The sequence below is a fragment of the Metarhizium acridum genome (genome assembly GCF_019434415.1).
Source record: "Metarhizium acridum strain ARSEF 324 chromosome Unknown scaffold_574, whole genome shotgun sequence".
NCBI lineage: Eukaryota > Fungi > Ascomycota > Sordariomycetes > Hypocreales > Clavicipitaceae > Metarhizium > Metarhizium acridum.
Window position 1 is genome coordinate 922211 of NW_027094044.1, and position 23761 is coordinate 945971.

General features: G+C 49.1%; 5 protein-coding genes across 5 annotated transcripts; 1 reads left to right on the top strand and 4 right to left on the bottom strand.

The window, feature by feature from the left end:
• Positions 1-2794: 2794 nt before the first annotated feature.
• Positions 2795-5158, bottom strand: J3458_020691 (uncharacterized protein). Its single transcript, XM_007817292.2, has 3 exons — positions 5098-5158; positions 4701-5036; positions 2795-4636 (listed from the first exon to the last, which is right to left on the bottom strand). The coding sequence occupies exons 1-3, from the start codon at positions 5098-5100 to the stop codon at positions 3068-3070; spliced, it is 1908 nt and encodes a 635-aa protein (XP_007815483.2). The 5' UTR covers positions 5101-5158; the 3' UTR covers positions 2795-3067.
• Positions 5159-6497: 1339 nt separating this feature from the next.
• J3458_020692 (uncharacterized protein) lies at positions 6498-6913 on the bottom strand. The gene is made up of 2 exons (XM_007817293.2): positions 6733-6913; positions 6498-6681 (listed from the first exon to the last, which is right to left on the bottom strand). Exons 1-2 carry the CDS (start codon positions 6845-6847, stop codon positions 6593-6595), a joined length of 204 nt encoding a protein of 67 aa, XP_007815484.2. The 5' UTR covers positions 6848-6913; the 3' UTR covers positions 6498-6592.
• Positions 6914-9887: 2974 nt separating this feature from the next.
• J3458_020693 (uncharacterized protein) lies at positions 9888-11753 on the bottom strand (the record flags this gene model as incomplete). The annotated part of the gene is made up of 3 exons (XM_007817294.2): positions 9888-10603; positions 10663-11548; positions 11613-11753. The coding sequence occupies 3 exons, from the start codon at positions 11751-11753 to the stop codon at positions 9888-9890; spliced, it is 1743 nt and encodes a 580-aa protein (XP_007815485.2).
• Positions 11754-12950: 1197 nt separating this feature from the next.
• Positions 12951-14435, bottom strand: J3458_020694 (uncharacterized protein; the record flags this gene model as incomplete). The annotated part of the gene is made up of 2 exons (XM_007817295.2): positions 12951-14043; positions 14115-14435. The coding sequence occupies 2 exons, from the start codon at positions 14433-14435 to the stop codon at positions 13297-13299; spliced, it is 1068 nt and encodes a 355-aa protein (XP_007815486.2). The 3' UTR covers positions 12951-13296.
• Positions 14436-18969: 4534 nt separating this feature from the next.
• J3458_020695 (uncharacterized protein) lies at positions 18970-20064 on the top strand (the record flags this gene model as incomplete). Its single annotated transcript, XM_007817296.2, has 2 exons — positions 18970-19119; positions 19172-20064. The coding sequence occupies 2 exons, from the start codon at positions 18970-18972 to the stop codon at positions 19937-19939; spliced, it is 918 nt and encodes a 305-aa protein (XP_007815487.2). The 3' UTR covers positions 19940-20064.
• Positions 20065-23761: the final 3697 nt, after the last annotated feature.

Consider the following 23761-nt stretch of genomic DNA (forward strand, 5'->3'; position numbering starts at 1 on the left):
CCGTGGATATCAGGTGTCGGCTGCGAAGAGTGAGAGTTGCATTTGGATCAACCAAACTCACTATGAAGCCGTGAGCTATATTTTGATGCTAGTCTACCATGCCTAAACCATACATCTTCGCCTCGTACAAAACGCAACCCTAACCCTAAGACAGTTTCCCATATCCAACCATGGCCGGCCAACAAAGTAAATGAAACCGGGCTCGCCACTGCTATTGCCATACGCCTTCGCCCTCATAGGATGAGAAAATTCCTGCTATACTTCAGCCGCTGCTAGTTGAATGTGTGAGGCGCCTTGTAGATGTACCTGATTTGGGATTCCCAATCTTGGTTGTCGCCGATGCAGGCATGCGCAAAATGTAGCAACAAGGCTTCACAGCAATGTTTCTTTCGCCGACAAGTTGGCGCATGGCTGTGTACCATAGTTGTCGTAATAACGCTGACAGCATATCATGGGACATTACGCCGAAGAACTTTGAATGGCAGTATACGTTTGAAAGCCGGCCATTGCTCAAACACGTCAGATTGGAAAGAGCGAATGCACGTCTCCGGGGTTCTTGTCGACTGGTTCAACATAGCTGCTCCGATAGCAGTGCTGATTCCGATGAAGCCGCAATTACAAGTAGCACTATCTCCATCGGATCTCCATTACACATAAGGGACTGGTTCGGCATCTATTGCTTCAGAGATTGTGGTACGGCCATTGACATCTTAAAGATTAGCTATAGATCAAGTGGACATGGAATGGGAGGACGAGACCTCCCCCTCCAAAGTGACAAAGTCGGCAGATGTCCAATAACGCCAGAAGTGTCGAAGCCTACTATGTGCTCCAACGAGACCTCCGGGCTAGGCGAAGGGTGACGTGCCCAACTGTTTGTATGTCAAACTTGTTCGTAAATCTCTAGCAACATTCGAATACGATTTCCTATTCAAGTCTTTTTGTTTTCAACATCATGTATACTATGAACTAATACCTAGCCTAAATGACTCTTGTTTAATTATGCTGAGACGTTTATAATTCTCAAGTTCCGCTTACTTCATCTAACTTTTGACCAAGCAATCACAAGCAACCAAGCTAGTTTCCGGAATTGAGATACACCCAAAAGGAGCCTTTGATAATGAAGACGCGCGCTTGTCTCTATTTGGACTAGACTTATTTCTTAGTCTGGCCGTAGATGGTTGAGATGATTGGACGGTGACCCGACGTTCCGAATAGGATAGGACACATAGTAACCAAGGCAGGATTTCAAGTGGTAGTTCTTGGGCCTGTTTGATTCATCATGCGATTATTAAACGTAATTCCAGTTAAGGACAATGCCAGGACACCTTGTCGTCTATGGGCGATTCGTGCACATAATGCATACGACGATCGTGTAATCTCATTCAGTTCCAAGGAGTAAACGCGGGCATGTACAATATGTCGCCAACTTCAAGACAACCAGCTACATGTGAGGCCTGTGCGCTAGTTATGAACTCTAGTCCTACACACACCACTTCTTATGCGGAGCTTCTGCTCAGCTCGACGCTTTTTGCTAATGCCGATGACCATGTGCCCCTCATTTTGACGCTGCACAACCCTCTTTGAGAAGTAATCGTGCATTGGATCAGTCGCAGATCTGGAATAACCCGAACATGTCAAATCTTTCGCTCACGAAATCGACTCAAGAGCTTATGCAATTCGTAGCTGGTCACGCACCATGAATGTAACCCTGGGCTCGGCTGCACGCCTATGTGACAAGGGCTCGTAAAGGGCTTGTGAATAGCTTCAGTTTTAATCTAATAGTTGTCTTTGAGGTTCAAAAGGTCCTTGGGGAACTAGGTGTAGGGACCCGGCCTTTGACCCCGAATGTACGCATGGAATTCAAGGTGTGTGTAATCTAACCTAGATGAGTGAGGCATATAGGTTATAACTGCCTTGGGCTTTCATCCTTGAAACCTATATCACCTCTTAACCGCCTTGTGTCCGTAGCGATGCATCCTTTGTGCTGATGCAGTCGATCCCTGCTGCATCTGCATTTATTGGCCGGCTTCGGAAGGTTATGTCACTTATCCGTGTGACACAACATTGGTCGGAGTTGCCAGATCATTCCGCCTCGGTTCGTCGGCGCCGTAAGATTGAAGGAAATCCAGCGGTCGTCCTCTGGATATAAAAAGATGCGATATCTCTTCCACTTGGCGCTTCAAAACAATCCATCACTCCACGATCCATCTTCACATTACTCTATTCAATCCAAAACTTTTCTCTCTCCCGAGACGTGAAAACTTCAAGATGCAGTTCTCCGTTCTTGCTACAATTGTTGCTGCTGCCCTTTTCTCCTCGGTAGCCAAGGGCTGCACTCCCGGTAAACGAGACCAGACTTCTGGCTTGTGCTTGGTAATTTTACTAACGACTCTCTCTTTGGCATACTTTAGGGCAAGCCTTGTGTGCCGGCTTCGACGACCAGAATGGTGATCCTATATGCGATAGTTGTGCCATTGTTATCGGTGACGCTGGCGGACGCGTAAGTGATGTGTATAGCAAGGACGTTGACCAAACTGCAATGCTGATACTAAAGGTAGTGCATCATCAATAACTACTGCGAGGAGAGAGATTACTCTTGCACAATTATCAATGGCTCACCTTACTGTGTCTAAGTTTATTTCAAAGAACAGAACATTCAGCCAATACGTCCGCAACCCTCTCGTTTGGTATGCATTTATAGACCGTTTCAGGGATTAATCAGTAATTGGCAATGGGCCCTATCATAACTACGTCCAAGAATATATTTGATAAGGCATCTCGAAAGAAGGACATTGGCACATATTTCGAGTTATAATCTAAATGCTCATAAAATGCTACATACAGCCTCGAATCAGTGAATTTGTGTCATACATGGACACTCCTCACGGCCCCAAAATAGTCAAATACATATTGGCAGCTTACGTTGCCGTTGCTATGGGTGCCTCGTCAATCTCGACTTCTTGTCCTACTTCTCTCCTGGGCAGCAGTATTCAGATATATTCATCCAATCAGCCGCGTCCGTACATCCATGACACCTATAGTAGATTGACTGCTTGGACATAATAATCTACTTCTCGCCAATAAAAGGAAGACCTTTAGCCGCAACAGACTTTGAGTCGGGGGCAACAACAGCCCTTTTTAAACGGCGCACCATGGTCGTCGCCCAGTATCGAACATCGCGCTCCGTAACATGCTTATGCATCGCCGCGTGCATGTCTTGCCGTTCTTCCTCAGACATATTCAACGCCCTGTAAATCTCATCTGCGACGCCGTCCGTGTCCCAAGGGTTGATTTGAATGGCTTCCTTGAGGCTGCTGGCCGTTCCGCTAAACTCGGATATGATGATTGGACCATGGCTATTCTGCTGACACACGACGTACTCCAAGCTGGTCGTGCTCATTCCGTCGCGAACGCTTGTGAACAGTGCGACATGTCCCGACCGCAGCAGGGCAAAGTATTCGTCGATGGTGAGACTCTGGGATTGTAGCTGGATGGGCATGTAATCCAGCGAACCGTACTTGCGGTTGACTTCAGAGACAAGCTCGCTGACGCCAGTAGCGTAGTCTGATTCTTCTGTATCGTCTGCCTCCATTGTCGTCGGGCTCATGACTTGGATGAGGACTACGCGATTCTGATATTCGGGGTATTTGTTGAGAAACCGATCAAAGGCGAGCAACTTCTTGTCCACGCCCCCCAATCTGTCTTTGGGGTCGTACGCGACGATGATCTTCTTGCCGCCATGCTGCTGTTTTAGCAGTGAGCACTTCTCCGTGGCTGTGGCCTTCCACGCAAGGGAGCGAACCGTGGAGATGTTGATTCCCATTGGTATCACCTCAACCCGCACACGCCTCGTTGCCGTCCGCACAGTTCTGCTCGTAGCCTCCAAGCCGAGGATTCTGGCGCAACTGTTTGCAAAGTGCTGGGCGTAGTGGAAGGACTGAAATACAACAAGATTGGAACCAAGAATACCTTCAAGAATGCTTTGCCGTCTTCCAAGACACCGGATCAGTTCGCTGGAAGCAAAGGGCGTGTGGAGATAGAAGGCAATGCTTATATCGGGATACCGTTCGCGCAGAAGTAGAGGTAGAAGCATCAAATAATAGTCATGAACTATGATGATATCCCCTGGTCGGTAATTTTCGATGACCTTTTGCGCAAACAGTTGGTTCATTCGGTAATAATCCGCCCACCTCACCCCTTCCGAGTACGGCTCACTAGGTGGGTGCTGTCGATAATGAAGCAAGGCACATAGATCGTGCTCCGCATACCGTCGCCATCTCGACTGGTCATACAGTTTTATGCCTCCCGAGGTCATGTCCTTTTCGTCTGCAAGCCAGACGGGAAGGATAGAGATGTCGTCTTCGTGTAGCTGTCGCTCCAGCCGAAGCTGGTCGGCGCGAGTCACAAAGACGTTTTTCGGTGGGCCTATTTGCATCCGCGCATTCCCTCCCAGAGAAATGGATGTGGATGAAGGAGCTATAGGCGGATCTTCGTCAGGCACGGCATCGTCATCGCTGTCGGACGCGTGGCGAATCTCGCCTGTCCACGCCACCACGGTGTGGTTGCAAGGACCATTGTCGGAGAGATAGTGAAGAGCGTCCAACAAAGCCGAGCGGTTATAGCAGCGCCGCAGTTCCTTTGCGTGGTCTAAATTAGCATCCATGCCCACCAAGATGCGGCTGCGGGTTTGGCAAGCTTACCCAGTCCGCACCTTCGCGATATTCCAAGATGTGCGGGACTATGAATGTGACAGATATTATGTTCCCACCCAATGCCGGGCTCTGTTTCACTTGTTTAACTCCATCAAAGTAGGAGCCCGGCCTTGGGTCATTACGACAAGTAGCTGGAAAACCCGGGAGCGTGGAATCGGCACCTGGAGTCACGCTGGGTGACTGCCGGACGTTCCTCTCGAAGTAGTCTTGGTCGTACGACTCTCTGCCTATGCCAGGTGTGACAGGACCTGACATGATAGACGGGCACGCGTGAGGCGGCAAGCGAATTTCGCCTTGACTTGGACCTTTTGGCCCCGGTAAACCCTACGCGGCGATGAGTCGGCAAGGTATTAGCTTATATAGGTCGGCAGTTGTAACGACTTACCATGTTCTTGTATGCAAGTGCAAGCGCACAGTAGCCTTGAAGTTGCGAAGTTGCTGAACCCCCTCTAACAAGGGAGGGATGGAAGCCTGCCCGTCGAACAATAACCTGTATGGCTTCGCAAGGCCATTTATAACATCGAATACTCTCGGGCGTTGGCGATCGTGACGTCATTGTTCGGCCGGGCATTTTCGCATTTGCTGTTTGATGTTGCAAAACAAGTGGCTGCCAGCCTCGTCCGACCCGATCTGATTATCTCTTTGGCCGGTTGTGTGGGAATGGTCCGCTTGATTGGCCATTCACCAGACCGTTTCTCCAATGTGGCGTGGAATCTTTGCTGTAATATCGGCAACGTTGTTCATAGCCAAGTGGACGACATGATGACTACTTTCTAAAAGCACAGCTAATAAAAGACTCGAGGCTCAATATCTATCAAGGGGATACATCTGACTACGTCACTTTCTGAGAGAATGTCCAACGTTTCACCAAGGCACCTTAGAAGTGCCATGGGGATACTACACGCGCCCGAACAGATGTTACATGCCTGCGTCACTGTCAATGACTCACCAAGTAGTCAATGCAGGACCTTTCCAGGGAGTACGGCATAGATTTGCATCACGAGCCACGACCAGGTCTCAGCTGTTGCTTACTATCCACTTCTGATCGAATTTTGAAGAGAACTCAACTAGAACAGCAACCACAGAAATTTGGTTTTTCTTGCACCCAAAGCCTAATCGTCATGGGCACACTACGGGATTCTCGGCATTGAATCTACCTTGCGGCCTGTATTTCCCATCATGCAGGGTTAATTCATGTACTAGAGATTGGGTTGGCTTGTCACCGCCTCGTAATCGTCAATACTCTGTCATAGCGCATGGTAGCTGGGACAGCATCGACAATCATAGGCCTCGTGGCGGTGAAGCAAGTTTTGCATTCTGGAGTGTTTCACTCACTGCGGGAGCACAGGACAAGCAGACCGGAGGGAATGATCCGGTAGTGGCCTCGGCTTTCTACCTGTCAGTACGTGATTTGGATTGGCCAGAGTGGTGTGCATGTTTTTCGCTCTTGCTGACAGTGAAGTCATAGCAAATAGTAAACAAGCGATGGCGTGCTGAGGGGGAAGAACTTGCGCATTGATGCAGAACAACGGCATAGAGCGGGAAGACATTGAGGCATAAGCAGCTGAGGATCTTCCGAAGCCACACCATCCTTCCAAAGGGGTCTTTTATCCTGATATAGTCAGGCAAAGGCGGAGTAGATGCAAACCACTCATTTGGCTATTTTAATTGGCCATCCGAGTATGACAATGCACCCTGGGCGGACACACTGTAGAATTACTGAATATTTCGTAGCGGAAGCTATTGACCCTAACCCTACTGCTAGCGCATCATATCACCGTGGTAATCAACTTCATTGTGCCATGGAGTAAGAAAGAGCTTGTCTACTAGGTACATGTCACTATGAAATGCTTCCGCCGCCCTAATGCTTCTTTACAAATTTACTCCTTGGCCTGTTCTGTATGTCGCTCTTTAGCTTCGCCCTTGGCCTCATCTGCTGTGGTGCTGGTGGCGGAATGTTGTACCGTCGCTTTCCACTCAGCATCATAAAAAGATCTTGTTTTCAATGGAACAAACATACATTCGGAGTCTGTCGGCTGGATTTCATCGTCGCTCACGTCACGGTCCTTGATCTTGGTGCTTTCCGTCGTGGAATCAGGCGACATATTTCTCCTGCCCGCTGCCGCAGAAAACATAATGGCGTCTGTACGTCCTTTCTAGGGAGGTATTTGATAGATGTTCAAAAAGATACACTGTTGAATAATGTACTGGTTGCATTATGACATTATCAACCACAAAGCAGTTCTTGCGGGTTGCTTTGTAAGCATGCGTTTACGTCATGGATGACGGTACAGTGACTTCAGCACGCTGCTAAAACACAAAAGGACCAAGCGGTACTTCAAGCTGAAGAAAGCGATAGGAACCCTATTGGCTACGGATTGCGTACCGGCTATTCACACCTCAGGTGCACATGGGTATGCTTACACGTCGGGAGAGCGTTCTTCAAATGCGAGGAAGAAATATGGGGAGCAGCAAAATTTGGTTGCCGTTGGTTCCTGAGTCGGAACAACCCGACGCTCTTTACGGAGGAATAGAAGTGAATAAAGAGACCAGACTGGGGATTGATGCGGCGACGTTGCGCCGTTATACTCATGCATAGAGCGAGGTCGAATCAGTATACGTTTTTCAATAGCAACTAGTCCCTTTGTAAATGTCTGCGTCCATCTAGCCCTTTTTTGATCTTTCATCAAGTTAATTTGATAAATGTCCGCGTTTTGACATTCAAAAGGCAACTAGGCAAGTATAGAACCCCGGGACAGTTTGGCGGCGGATAACCTATACTGATCCTGGAACCTGAAAAGCACCCATTTCCGTATGAAAAGCCGACTTTCTTATAGGTACGAAACTTAGTATAGCTCAGAACCTTGAGCATCACCATCTCTGTCAAAGATATTCGTGTACTGCTGGAGCAGCATATTCTGGTCCAAGTCTCCGCCATTTTCTCCACGGTAGCGGACACGGGGTCCGATGTTGCCAAGTCCAAATCCATCATGAACGTTGCTCTAACCTCACCGGGTATATCGCTGAGTCTGTCATGGTCGACATCGCGTAGCACTCTGCGTGCTGTGGGACTCGAGATGTCCCCTTTGCGCAAAGCCATCGACAAGAGCGCTGTTGAAATGACCTGCGTAACCCGCCAGCACGGCTGAAGCCGTTCGTAGCCGTAGACACAGAGCAAAAAGTAGAAAAACCAGTTATCCTCTTTTGGATAGTGTAAGATTGCATTAGTGAGGTAAGTCAAGGCGGTATGCCATAGAATGGTATATGAGGAAGAAGTAAAATTCAGCCTGTAATTTATAACAAGCTGCTTTAGTTGGCGAGCAGATGCGATGCAGACATTCTCTGGGGAGCTAAAGGGGTTGGTAAAAGTCCGTAGTTGAGAGTCCTTTAACGGGCATGACATTGAAAACCGAAATAGATCGAGCACTGCGGCGTGGAACCATATGCTGCGGATTTTTGTCAGGAAGACGAAAGATGAATCGTGGGTGACAATGGGAATCTCACTGTAGAATTTGCACGTAGTGCGGGCTGTTGTCGCTTCTTGACAACGTCGACGGCAGCCGATTGCTCCAAGCAAGGAGTTCACGAAATTTATATTCGGCGAAGCACAAGGTCCTGCGATCTCTGGCGAGCGGCCCTTTGTCTTTATACATGAATGCCCGTTCATGGAGGATAGACCAGAACTGACAAATTATACATGTAATGTAGCGTCCAAGGTTATTCAATAGCTTACACAAGCCCAATAAAGAAGAGAATTGACTAATATGCGAGAGCAGTAGTCGGTTTTTACCGTGACAAGATCGGACACGAACAGGCTAGGATCAAAGTATCCCAAGAGAGGATGGTCGGTTTCCAGATATATAGAAATGGCACGAGCTGCCACCGGATTAGTGATGGGAACATGGGTCCAATTCCCTATTTCGAGCTTGTTAAGACGAGCGTCGCAAAGTGGGAGGGAGTGTGCTGAGCCCGCATCGTTGGGTCTTGATTGCACGAGCTGCTGATATGCAACACCCTCAAGAGTATCCAGATCTAGGCTCAGTATTACTGGATATGCATTAGGATATTGAGGTCCTAGCTCCATTAGTCGAAATTGCTCGCTCATTGCCGGAATAGCGAGCGGAGCATCCGAGTGCTTTTCTATGGCTTCATCGCCTCTTAATCTCGATAGTATGGCAGATACGTCAACCTCGTCTTTGAGACTCCGCACTCTACCCAGGACTTCTTGATCAGGAATTGCGCTTAATAGGCGAAACACCTCAAGCAAGAGTGTCTGAGACTCTTGCGATATCTCGGAATCATCTCTATAAGAGCACTTGGTAGCTTTGGCATCGCAAGAGGAACAAAGAGGGCGTTGGCCGTCGCACTGCAGAATCCCGCTCCAGTTAATATTAAAACATCACACGCGATATATTGGATGCGTACCCGGATTTTGTTGCGGCGGAAAGCGTTGCAGGCTATTGACACGCCAACTCGGCGACGCTTCAATTCCATATTCCTGGAACCCGAAGGTTCAGTGTCGCGCTCGTTTTTCGTTATGAGGTAGAATTGACACATAGTTTTGCATAGTTACCGTAATAAGGAATGTAATTAACGGTAGGTATGTACCTTCTGTACTTGAAGTGGTAGCGCTTTTAAAGTGCTTGGTGCGCTGGCTCGCAAAGTTCCCATCATCATCAATACATCATACTGACGATCCGGAGTTTTGACTCCACGGTCCTTCGCATTTCGCCCTTTGCTAACTCAAATGGTACATATGGTATGGTTGAAACCCGGAAAAACTATGCACCATCTTTAATTTCCATGAGGCACTTGAGGTATGCTCAATCCCGATGATGGCTGCAAGGGCCTATCCGAAGCCACTCGGCAGCTCTCGGATTTGAGCGGACGTGATGGCGTGGCCGACATCGGACGGTTCCCATTTTCACGGTCGCACAAGTCTCTTACGGAGGAATTACGTATTTATCATGCAAACACTTGGCGGTGTCAACAACTGGATTCTACCGGGATTAGACGTGCACTACAAGGCAAAGACAGGCAAGCATCTTGATGTTATGCCCGGGACATGGGGATAGCATGAGCCCTTTAGTGCACCTTCTTGTTTATTTGATGTCTGTACGTAGCAAGTACATAAACGTATCTTGATAGATGTAGTTTATGACCAGTGGCACATACCTACAGCTCCTCCTGGCCGATGGCAGCCTCTGGCTTGTGTCTGACCTCGTGGGCAATCTTGAGCCATAAATCACAAGTTTCCTTTGTATTCTGGTCGTCCTTGCCGAGTCGAAATTTCTGCAGAGCCAATATGTCCCTCACTTGCATAACATCGTCCAAGACGCCTTGCTCCGTGTCTCTCGCCGTCGGCCACAGCGGTGTTACTCCTGCTCCGTTGGGGTCGCCACTGACGGCGAACGAAGCCAGGTACTTGGTAAACTTGGGAGAAATGGTTTTATGCAGAGCGTCTGCATAGATCCCAGCCCAGAACGGGGAGATTTTCATCTTTTCAAGGAATTTCTTTGCTTCTTGTACATTCTTGGTGAAGAGCGGAATCAGGTCAACGCCGTGAAACCCAGATTCCCGGCTCGCGAAGGCGTACTCCATCATGTATGATCGGTCCGGGTACGCTTCGAATAGGTATCTCGTATTGCACGTGAAGACTGCATCTCGGATCACCGTCTCGAGACATGCAGAGAAGTTGCCGCCATGGGTCTGAGGGCAGTCATAGAAGTCCTTGATTTCGCCTCGCTGGGGAGCCAGCGCATTCCCCGGGAGGAAAGTTTCGAGGAACCTATCAAAGTCGTCCTCGTTATTGATGCTCTTGGGATTGAAGTGGGCCGACTCATTTGAACAATGAGAAATGATGCCGGACTCAATGTCGTTCCAGTATTTGCCTGTAGAGGTTAGCAAAAGCGCCACGATATCGGGAAGTGCAAATATTATATCAAGTTACCTTCAGAGAGAAGTATGGAAGGAATCGTTCGAATCCATTTGCCATCCACTGCCGGACCAACGGGAAACAGGCCCGTCTGCCTAACGGTATCAAAGAGCTCCTGGTTGGCTTTGACCAGATCTTCCCTTTTAGCTCTCCTAAGGCAGTCGATATCGTACCTGTCGCCACAGTCGGCAAACTTGGAGTACATTCGATAGTAAGTATCAAGTCTGCCACCAGGGGCGTTATCCCATGCCATTTCAAAAGCAGGGCTCATTACATAGTATTTCTGGAAGCGGGGAGCTATTTCACCGTCCTCCCTGACAAGATGGTGAAGGATTGAGCCAGCTCCGGCAGACTCTCCCCAGGCGCTGACCTGCTCCTTGTCGCCCCCGACTTGGTCGACATACTCGCTCACCCACTTGAACAGCAATGCTTGGTCGTAAAGGCCGGCGTTGGGGAGCCCGGCCTTCTGCATGTAATCGCCGGCAAGAAAGCCGAAGGCGCCGGTGCGATAGTTGCCCGCGATGAAAATGGTATTATAGTTGGAGGCCTCGATGATGGGCCGTCCAGTGTACAAGACTTCGCCATCATTCTTGCTACCAAGAGCATAGGCGCCGCCGTATATCCAGACAGTAACCGGTAGCTTCCTTGCATTAGGTTCAAAGGCACGCAAAGGGACGTAGATGTCGAGGAAGAGGCAGTCCTCGTCCTGCGGAACCTCGAAGCTTTCCGGATCCGTGAGCGGGACACGACCTCCTGGAGGCTTTGATAATCCCTCAATATTGACGGCAATACAGCTGACGTCCCCAGGGGTCTGTATCGAGTCATTGGTCCAGGTCGGGAAGTCCGATGGCCCGAAACGCTGCGGTTCAGCAGCGAACCGAACATTGCGGAAAACATAGAGCTTTTTTCAATCAAGTAGAGTGAGAAGCTAGACGTCTACTGTTGGAACTTGTAATTCCACTCACCTCGGGGTCCGTCTCGTCGACCTCGGCCCGCCATTTTCCCCATGGTAATGTTATCACCGGAAGATCTGCCGACGATGCAAGAGCGTGTGCGCCCCAAGCGGGCAAGAAACACAGCCCCAACGTAAGCAGCCTGCTCAGCATAATGGTACAGAGATGTCTGTTTTGTTTTGTCTAATTGAATTTTGTTTAATAGAATTAGAATCCGCCGGAGGGGATGAGGTGGAGGAGAAGAATCCTCGAGATGATATATCAGTACGACGACTATGTGGCTGGCTGAGAATAGTGCTGCGTTTACCGTTTTCATCAGTTTTGATTCAGCCACACATCTTTTCCGGAGGTGGCGGGTTTTCTCTCCCGTGTTACGATCCAATATTGCATGTCTGGGAGAAAATCAAACATTACAACGCTGCCCCCTCATCAGGTACTTTCAATATTAAGAACATACCTTGTCTCCTCTGTTAAAAAGCCAGTCTATACGAGATGGTCTGTTTTTCCCTCTTCTTGCATAGTTGTAGCCGACAATGCTTTATCTCTTGTCGCAGTGCCAGAGAGATTGAAAGCTCGACATGCAAAATCCACAGCGAGACACGGCACGGTAAGACACGGAAGAATCTGGTTATCCAAGCCACTTCAAACCATAACATTGCTGTTATGCTATGCAGTTAGCCTTGTCAACGATGGTCCAATTCAACGCCACCATCTATACTCCCAAGGCAGCCAATGTAACCCCAGTTCCTGCTCAATAAATAGCACGCAGTACTATTCAAGATGGATTCGGAAGTTTATCATGCGCCACTCAACGCATGACGGCATTCAGAAACTCAAGACACGCCGCTCAACACCAGCCAAACCCTGACTGTACCGAGGAATGAGGGCCCCTCCTTTTAAGATTTAGCAGAAAGCAACACATATGGAGACTGAAGCATTACTCCATTGGAACCATCTTCACAATTTCGGACCCAACTTAGTATGCAGCCCGTATCAGATCACCCATCAGCTCTCCTGAGGTCCTCCACACACATTCCGCCATTTACTAGATGCCCAGTTACTTGTCAATTCAGTCAGTCTGCCTTCTTTCTTAGCGCCGTCATCATGACTTCACTGTGTCTGCCGGAGTGGCGGTGGTCAAGGGACTCGTTATACATGATTAGCCCAAAAGCAACATATCAACCACACTACTAACAACACGATAGCTGTCATGTAAATCACTAGCTAGAAAACGAGTTGGGCTTCTGTAAGTATCTATCTTAGTCTCTAGCATCTAATTCACACCTTCTGACTTTCCTTCTATATCTAGCTCCTATTTCGCCATCTTTTAATTACTAATTCCTCTAAACGTCCCTCGCTATCTATCACACCAGCGCCGTTTGAAACCAAGAGTACGTGCTTGAGTTTTCCTTTGACCGTGGCCTCTGAATACCAATGTAGATTATCCTTCTCAGGATACGCATGCGGCTTTTAGGCGAGCGACGCTCTGAGGATATAAGTTGCCGAATAACTCCTGTGGCAGTTGAGGTTGAACTCTTGATCAAGCATGCGATGCTTCAGTTCTCGGCCAAGTTCGCCCGCAGGTGCATACGAATACACTTTCCCTTTACACCATTTCCCCCGATGCCATAATGCCCTGCAGGATGAGGCGTTCATCTGCATAATCCTCAAAACAGTCATGTCTGAAACACATGTATTACAGCTGATTATTCACTTGAATGAGCCCTGGAGCAGCAAGAGCTGACTGCACCACCGCATCCGCGCTGTCAAACGTGTTGGACGTCGTCAGAGCCAAGTGGCTGAACCCTTGCATGACAAATTTTGAGAAGGGGAACGGTGCCTTGAAGCTAATCTTGCCCCCAGACCATTTCACATCGGTGATGGCCACCGAGATGGGCAGCTGCTGACCCGTAGTGTACGTGGCGAACAGATTGTCGCAGCCAATATAAGCCTTGGCGGCTTCGGAGCTCGACACGTCCGCGGAGAAGGAAAGCGTCTGGTCTTGAGGCTCTATCGAGGCAATAGCTCCCCCATTGACCTCCAAAGGAGGGAAAATAGGAAGGTTGATATTGCTCAGCGGAAACGGGCACGAGTCGGGCACAACGAAAGCTTGCAGCGCTGACCATGCAAAGGGGGCTGGGACCGTCGTTAGGAAGGGAGATTCAGAGGGCACTTTATCCAGAAACACTCTGTAATAGCCGTTTTGCTCGCCCTCTTGACCGATGACGGAAGAAATAATTTGGACGGCGCCTGCCTGCTTGTCCTGGCTGAATATGACGTTTGCCCCCTGAAGTGCGCCCAGAACAACCGCCGTAAATGTCTCGGCTAGATTTACCGCATCCTTTAGGTTCGACACGGGGAATTGATACTGGCAAGCAGACGGTGCAAAGGCGTTGACGGCCTTGAGTGTAGACACCGCCGCAAGGGCATGCTGTTCCTCTTGCTAATCAACATATTGTTAGCGCTATGCTACATGTATTTCAGGTCTTGATATTCCTTTGAGCTTTCACTTACAGCCAACACGGTCGAGAATATCTTGACCAACTCGTTTGTATTCTCGGCCTGGTATCCGGGAACCCCAGAAGTGATGTTATGGAGCAATGAGCTGAAGTACGCCGTCTCGAAGAGTTCGTTGAAGGCGATGAGCTGGAATGCAGTGATGCTGCCGGCACCAAGTGAATCAGGGGGCGGACTACCAGGGAGTAGGCCTCCTGCTTCTTGCGCTATCTGGAGCTTTTCTTGGTCATTGGGTGTGGGAAACCCGTTGTTGTTTGGAATCGCGGCTCCAATAGAAAGGCCCAACAGGGCTGATAGAGTGAATAGCCTCGAGACCATTGCGGGATGGGATTTCACGATCCAACTCGCGTTGGCAATGTGTGTGTAATGGACTGGAATGGTCAAGTATGGCGAATGGAGTGAAGGGAAACAAGACATTGTATCAAGTGAATTGCTCCTTGATTTTGTATCAAAATTTCGTGTGATGTATATCGTATGGAGAGTCATCTGTGACCTTTTTATCCACGATACAGTGCTCCAAACTTTCGGCAACTCCGCATCGAGTATTTCCCAGCCTCAAATTACATCACAGTTCTGGAAAGAAACTTTTCTAGAAGATGGCCCTTGTGGGGGGGCTGATGCTCCCATAATTGTTGCCCAATCACGACTTCGCAACTACACCTCAGAGTTGTTGTACGCCGTGGTGGGTTTGTCAACCGAACGGATGCGCCGAGCGGTAGCAGCCGGGGGGTAATGCGAACGGAACTTGTCCATCCGGCAAGCTTCGAAACTGCCGCTGCGCCTGAAGTGGCGCTCGCCCGTCAAACCTTATCGCCAATTTCACGGTGGCTTGCGGAGTATAGGGCGTCATACGGAGTACAGTTGAACCAGTGGTGCTTTACGGCGTGAGCCCGTGGCTGAATAAAACCGGGGAGAGTAAGCACATCCAGTTGTCACTCAAGGTCCAATCAAGACCGAGTGAAGGAGCCATTGAATGCCGCCTGTTCCTAATTTTGGGTGTTTCCTTGGTATACTCGGGGGAATTGACAGCGAGCGGCTTGCCCTGCATCGCCCCAATTGTTTTGGAAGCTCTCGTGCCTCTTGATTCCACCTTCGCAGTAGTTTTCTTCTGCATGGATACTATTTCTGGTATATGTATCTTATTATATCTAAATGTGTGTCAGACTAGAACAGAACATTGATGAAGGGGCTAATTTAACCGTCTCTATTACCACGCAGGTTTAAGTTGCATCATAGTACTATAACTTGCATCGTCAACATGGTGCACCACTGGGTGTGCAGGGTATGTATTGCCTTTAGCCTAGCAAATTAGCTTGTGTGAATTACGCAAGATACAAGTTGGGAAAGGATAAGCTAAGAGTATCCCTACTGAGTTGACACCAAGAGGTTTTCTCGGACCATTTTCTATTAGCTAGCTTAGGAAGTAAAGGGCTTCAAAAGAGCATTCAAACTCCAACACTATTAATCCGCGAAAACCTACAAAGCAAACTTAAAGTGGCAGAAGTGGGAGCGTATTTTTCTTGTTTGTTTTTGGCTCAGTAAATAGGAGGTTTGTAACATGGGCAACAAATAGCGCCCTGTGTTTTCCACCCACTTTGGCTATAGTGGCAGGTTTTTGACAATCATTTCACCTGGACAGTAAATAACAAATACATACAAGGAGTATTTGGTGCTTTTTCAAGGCCCCGCATCGACATTAACATCTATTATATGCTAGAGGCACAGGTGAACCCCGTGCTCATCGTGTCTTTTCGCTTGGTGCTAGTCAATAAAGGGCAGTGTGCTCTAGTGTCATGTATATAAATTGTAGAGCTTTAGAAGCCATAGTTGGAGAATGAGACCTCCGGACCCAACACCTCATTACGCTTAATGACACCTATCATTGTCGTTAAGTCGCATCGCGCCGTCTTATTATGCGCAGAACAAACTATCGTCTAGCAAGGCTTTTGTCGAGAATTTCGCGTTTAACTGTGCGCAGGATCGCCAAATATTCGATTATCCAAAGCATATTCAACGCGCTGAGGGAATGGGAGATTGTATTGCTCTTGAATGTGTTTGGTCGAGCATTAGGGAATCGGTGCGAATAGAATCATCGCATTTACTCCTTTGCGCATCAGGTGTTGGACAGAGCTGGACTCCCTACAAGCCTGTCAGATGACTAAGTGAAACGTCAACGGTGCGATGATGGGTTCTTTTGTTACCGTTGGCAAGTTATGAAGGGAAATTGTAGAAAGTGAAAACGAACCTAAACAACACCCTGCTAGTAGCAACGCCAATAGCCTGCCGAGGGTTCTCCCAAGAACACAGCAGACTGCGTAAGCATTGGAGTTTCGTATCAAATCACACGGGACGAAGAGGGTGGTTCAAAGACGTTTGACACCATACGATGATACGAGCACCCGAAAGGCTGATGCGACAAAGATTATCGATTCGGGCGTGTTCTTCTCAGGGCAATGACAACGGCAACGGCGGTGTCAAAGACCACAATTTAGCCCCATTCAACAGGGCTGAGCTATCCGTGACGAATGTATGCATAGAAGTGTTTGATCCTTGTTGTCATGGTTAACGCGCACGGTTTCGCCCGCACCGTTGAACAGGGTGAGACTCGTCGCTCCGCGAATCTGCTCCGAAGATCCTTAACACGCCTGGCCCAAGGAGTTAAGGACTTTCCACGGTGCCCACGCCACCCGCCCCGAGCATTTCCTCTTCGGGTCTGGCTACCAGGCTTAGCAGCTTCTCAAACTCACGCGTCGTTATAAGTGGGTGTGAGACGCGTGTCCTCTTACGGGAGCGGCTGACACTAGGGCATCTTGCAAAGTGCTAAAAAGACAGGGTTCATGGATGAATGGCCTTGACATCTTCTTTTCGGCTCATGGCCTGGCAGCCCTACCTCCAAGGTTCTGCTTCCTACTGGCAGGTCCGAATCGGAATGCGGACTGGAGAAGGAGTCTGATGGTCAACATGCCGCCCATCTCTACGGATCCAAGTCTTCACCACGGTTGGCAAGAATGGAAATGGAAGGTTGGAGTGGCTCCGGGTACGCGTCGCGTCAGCAGTATACCCAACCTTTGTTGTATGTAATACAAAGGGGGTGAGTCGGCCTTAACGGTGGAGTCAGACCAGCCAGCGGCCCCTTTGGCTGACAATGGGGATGCTTGTTATGACCTCGTAAAATTATTCAATCCTCCGGTAGCTGTCCAGAAAGGGACTAGAGATCAGCGGCCGTGGAGAAGAGGGCCAGTTCTTGACGATGCTGTTGATGGACGTGGATGAAGTTTGGGGGTGAGGATGGCTATTCCCCGATTAGGGCAGATGTGGCCGTAAATGTTACACGGAAATGGCTGGTTACACAAGGGCTACGGTCACGAGACCTAGGGCACACCGACTTCTTGTATTTATAGACACCTTTGGTCCCTCAAGGCCTTGAGGAAAACCAAGGACCTTTGATACCAAAGACTGTTATTAGATGAATTGAGCTATTAGCTCCAAGCCCTCCTTGAGCCCTTGTCACAGTAAAAAAGGGCAGTTCGCGGCACCAGTTGGCCTTTTTGCTACACACAACCTCTGTTTTTAGGATGAATCGTTGCCGGCTGCTTATGACACCGCCTGGTCTTGCATACACCTTCAACAATACCGGGCAACGATACGGTTGACTAGCCGGGGGGGAGGGGGGGGGGGGGGGGGGGGGGGGTAACTTGTGGCTACGTCTCGGGAGAGAGCTAATTTCTGGTAAAGGCTTATTTTGCATCTGACATGAAGTCGTGGGAAATTTGGGGACATTTCTGCGTGGAACGCTCCCCAGCGCTACGATTCGGTAGGCACGTTATAAATTGCACATCACCCTTTGACTCTAGCGGGCGGCGTGTCTATTGCCGAGTTAGACATCACAAGTTACACGTTAGTGAGATACGTTTAAATAACGCCGTATAGCTCAGCCATCTCCCAGATATGTATAGTGATGCAAGTCTACTTTGCAATTTCAATGTACGAACCCGGAATCAGCATTTGCCTCTACCCATTCATCTGTCAGGTTTTTTAGGCAAGCCAACAAAGCAGTTGGCCTCGTTGCTGATGCCGATCCAAGCCCCAGCAACGCGTCCTCGGCCACGAACAGAGGCAGGGGCCGAAAGGATGCAATGTCTACAGTATCTATTGTTGCTACCCCGGAGCTGGCAAGGCACGCGATCCGGGCTGTCGCCAGCATGAACCAGTACTCAACTCAGCCTTGACGGTTTTGCCTGGCGTGACTCGGCAGCCAAAGAATCCAATGTGGAACGGGTCTTCAGACCGATTGACTGTACGTGTGGGTTCCTATTGGCGATGAATCTTAGCAAGTCGCCAGCCCGGTAAATGAGCTCCCTCTACCTGTGTATTTAACACTGGTAGACCTTTCGTCTGGCTGTGACTCGCCGGTTCAACTTCGAGACGGCTTCAATGGAAGGCCTGGAAGGGAGATGAGTGTAACGTCATTGTTCTTGACATTAGCCGCAATACTTGTTCTTTGTCGGTGACCATGTCGATCATGGAAAGCATAGTCGCTTTTTGCCGCTCCCGTGGATCCTCTACTGGCACGCTTTCGTGTCGAAGTCCCTTCTTTCGACTGCGCGTAACCGCCCTCATCCTCTTTGTACTTATTACAATCTTTATATTCGTCGCAGAACCTGCAACAGATCACTCTTCCTTGTGGCTGCCGTCCACCCGTACTAACAGACAGAATGTACCGACAGCCCTTGATCATGAGGATTATCCGCCCGTAGTACCGGCGTCCAACAATGACGCCGGGAACAGTACATTGGGGTTTAGTTCCATCTACTTTATATACCTGCCGAGCCGTTACGACCGCCTCGATGCCATGTCGCTGCAGTCCTATCTTTCCGGCGTCAACTTGACCGAGTTTCCGGCTGTCGGGCCACAGTTCATCAAGGACGTCGGCATGCCACCTAGCCAAAAGCCAGGCAAGCTGCACACAGGCGAGCAGGGTGGCTGGCGAGCACATGCCAATGTAAGCATCATATCCGAAAGACGAGACTTGACGGACTCTAACGCTCTTACAGATATGGTCAAAAACGCTCAGACAAAAGCTCCCGCCCATTCTCATCGTCGAGTCAGATGCGACGTGGGACATTAACATTCGCAAAATCATGCCTCATCTGAACAACCACTTCCGAAAATTCCTAAGAAAGATCAACTCTACCAAGCTTCACAGCCCGGCGTGGCCTGCCGAAGCAGTGTTCCGGAATGAAAGCACTAGAGCATCCGATGACGACCCGTGGCTGAGCAGACATTGGGACATCCTCTCCTTCGGACCGTGCCACGAGACCGACGAGAATAATGACATCAAGCTCATCTACAATGACCCTTTCGTGCCACTGGGGAAGGACTATCAGGGGCGGGCGCTCAAACACGAGAGGGTGATTCGCCGATCGGGGGGCATCACTTGCACGACTGCATACGCTGTTAGCCAAACAGGTGCGGTGAAGCTGCTGCTGAGGACTGCCGTCAATCTCGACATGCCGGTAGACATGATTATGCAAGAAATGATTGTCTCCGGCGACTTGATTTCCTATTCGGTGATGCCCCCCATCATGGCGCAGTGGCAATACGTCGAAGGCATCGGCATGGAAGAGCGCGGTGCCACTAGCAATATCAACAGGGCTGGAATGTTCTCGGGACTGTTCCCCTTGTTTATGCGCAAGAAGGCATGGGAGAATGTCAAAGCCTCTGGCAGCGTTTGGACGACCAAGACGTATCATGAAGATGTTGCCTTTGATGAAATGTCACTACAAGGGGCGCGGAAAAGGGTTTTTAGGACGGGAAATTGAGAATAGGACCTAGGAGTCACGGTGAAATTCGAATGAACACGTATTAATGCAAAGCAACTACCCGTCCAAGGGTGTCAAGCAATCGCAACTACTGCACTTTCCAGGCATTAGACGCTATAGAGAAGAGAGAGCTAACATGTGCATACTTACAAGCCGGTTATCGGGGATATTCGGCCATGAGCCGTTATTACTGGATCTTTTCTTCTCCGTGACTTAATGGTCAAACCCGGTAACCGCTCTGACACCAGGGTGCATTGGGTTTCAGACTTAGGGATCGGGCGCGATTCCCCGATTGCCCCCCTTTGGGTTCCTTCTTTCCCATCCTGGATTGGATGCTAACCCGTGTGGATCCGTGTATCTCATAGACACTTGTGTGACTTTCTTTGTGTGGTTAATTTGAACTGCGATTCTTCAGGGTGTTTTCACTTTGATGGACCGTTTCGTTTCCATTTGGAGGCTTCACTGGGCTCAGCCGAATCGATTGTCGATAGGAGTGTCTAAAAATGATAAATACTCTGTTTGCTATTTTTAATAGCTCAACTACATGTTTCTTCACACAGCAACATCCGTATCCCGACCTGGCTGCAACCATCCGGTACATTATCAACTTCTGTTTTACTTGCAGAGTCAAGCTAGTTGTAAAAGTTGGCAAGGAGCCGGTGAAACACCAACTGCCGTAGTCCAATCTATCGGACAGACCCCAAGTTGCCAAGAATCTGATTTTTGCTCCACTATCGTCGCAAACGCCCCATTGGCATAGAATCCAATATGCCTTCTCTTGATGGAATTTTCGGTACGGACTAGTGCGCCTTGGTAGGCGGTTTTAAGCGCCTTGTTCACGACCATGCAGGCAGGAGTCCTCGGAGGCAAATATTAAGTTAGGGGGACGGTGACGCGAGGCTTGCGTACGTTGTACGTATGCGTACTAACCTGCATGAATATACATTACTCGATTGCTCCTCCACAGTACGGACTCCGGAGTCATCCGCAGATCTTCCCGTTTGGCGAGTGGCTTGAGATGGGTTACCATGTGGAGGCTCAAGTGGTAGATCACGTTGGCGCAAGCAACGTCGACAAACTCAAGCAACGCATTCTGAGCGGGGCGCAAGACTAACATGCCAAACCCGTGTTTTCAAACAATCTTCTCCAAGGACCTGTCATCATCGGACGGTGACCGCGGTTTTCTACAACTACCCCCCATACCGGAGCACTTCCCCGTGCTTCAGCCCAGCAGGTGCATGTAGTCTCGACATTAGCCAGCACACAACTCGCCATGAATCAATCTGATGACGTAAATAACTTCATTTCCATCTCGAAACTCTCGAAGTGGCTACGACGCTCGCAAAAGCCCCACTGTTGGAAATAAACCCGACCCATGTCGGGGAAACCTCCTAAGCGATATGAAGAGCTTTCACACGACAGGCCATCATGCGAAACATGTTGTTAAGAGTGGTGGTTCAGAAAGAAAAATTGTGACAACGTGTGACGATACAGCCGCAGTTTACGCTTGGAGCCTGACTTTCACCATAACAGTTTTAGTATACCAACCACATCTCAATAGATGACACTTGATTTTCGAGGGGAAGAAACTTTGTGTTACGGAAACCCATGTATTGTCTTGTATATATCATGGTAGTAATTGACAAATTCGTTTGGAGGTCTGTCGTAATCAAGCCCAGCTGCCTCAGCGATAACCGGTATTTCTCCAACGATATCGCCACGAGATAAACACTAGAGCAAGTACGGCGACCAGAAAATAACCCACAACCCACAGGCTTTCCACTCGTATATGATCCGCTAAATAATTCAAAAGATACCCATCTAGCCCGTGCCAAGACCACCCTGCAGCATGCCGAACCACGAATCCCCCGTAGCTCGCGTCCAGCACACCCAGTCTATGGTTCGAGGCGCCGTACATCCATGAATACTGTCGGAAGGCTGAGGTCACCATCAGAGGACCAGTAGACCAAAAGACTCGCAAGTATGGTAAAAGGATGCGTTTCGACAACTGGCCGCCTCGCCGCTTACCCTCGTAGAGAGCCCATTGGAGGAAATCCGACCCTCGCTCAGCCATAAAGAAGTGGTTGCTAAGCCCGACATTTCCCGCGGTTGGAGAAAAGATGGCGCGCAAACCAAGATGGCGCAAGCAGGACAGCTCGTCTACCGACACAGGATAGACATCTAAATCTGCATAGATGCCTCCTTCAGAGTGGACGACCACGAGTCTGGCTATATCTGCCCGCTGAATATCTTGGGAGTATCCCTCGTAAGTCGACAGTAACCACGAATACTTGGCTTTGATGAGACCAAGTATATCGTTGTCAGTCCACAACTTTACCGTGTAATTTCTGGATTCAGCTTGAGCTCTCCATGACGCGTGGGACGCCTCTGCAGAATATGTATCGACATTGTCCGTTTTCCATATTTGATGAACCACATTCGGTATACCCAAGCTGACTTCCCGGAGGGATTCGTTGTTCGTTTTAATATTGAATCGAGGGCATGCGTCGACTATTTTCGTCGACTCCGATAGACTGCCGCAGAGGAGAAATTGGTCATTGAAACTAAGCTGGTGCAGAACAACGATCGCAACTAGAGACAGCACAAGAACTGTAACAAGCTTTCGTGGACTTCTGAAAGTGGCTCGCATTTACGGCGTTGCACGGCAGCGCGGTGCCAAGGACACCGGGCTGGATTGGATATGATGACAGGCGGTAGTTGAGGAATGGTTGTCGAGTTGCAGCTTTATCCTGGAGAGGGTTGTTAATAGTAGAAGTAATGAATGTCAATATGTCAGAGAAGAGATTGAATAGGAACGAAGTCTATCGAGTACACCAGGTGACAGTTGAAAATAGATGAAATGCAAGAGACTCCATCGGCATGTAAACCGACAGCCCCTCAGTTTTGACATAGTGCCAATGGTGGTAAGAGAATTCCAAGGGGGATATCGTACGGCTAGGGCAGGTGGCCCCGGTTCTTTAATAGCCCAGCCCCTGAAAAAACAAAACATGGGTGACCCAAGTTGCCTATATCCTTCAACTGGAGTCGGGCTCAGAAACGACACGTAAAGGGCAGGGCTATACGTACGCAGATTCTGAGCATGGATAATCGTCACAGAGAACTTTCAAATCAGGGGCGTTTTGTTTCTGCATTTTAAATAAGACACTACTTCACAGTTGCATGTGCGCTATACAATCCGCATAATATCGAAATTGGCTGACTACAGTCGACACGACGAGCCAGATTCGCATTCATTTAATTATTTCGCTCGGGTAGATCTTATCGACGGAGCCGATTGGAATCTCGGAATTGTACAACAGTAGTGATGTATCTAAGTATTGGAGATGGAACTCTTCAGATCTCGACGCGGTGAAACATGTTTCCGTCGCCCTCCTCCCCAGAAATATGAGAGGGCACTAGCAAGTTGGAATTAGATAGTTCACTACAATTAAAAAGCTTCATACATGCCGGACCGCTTAGGGGAAGGCCCTGAACTTGGGACACTTTGTCATGGCGTCCGCCCTTGTCACGGATGGGGTTAAAGGCCCTGCCTGGTTTGTTCGAGTCGGGAAGCCACCTTGGCCATCCATTTCAGGATGGTTTGAGCACATGTTTAGTACGGTGTTTCTTGTATACAGCCGTATTCTGGCCTAGGGCATCTAATTTCATGCAGTATCCGGCCGCAGGAGATACCGACTTGCTAGCGTATTGCAATTTCGAGACATCTCTGCCACTTGTCACTGGAAACAATGCGTCCTAGTCTTCGAATTCCCAGAGAACGTCCAAGGGTTTTAGCATGAAGGGAGGGAGCCGAATCTCATG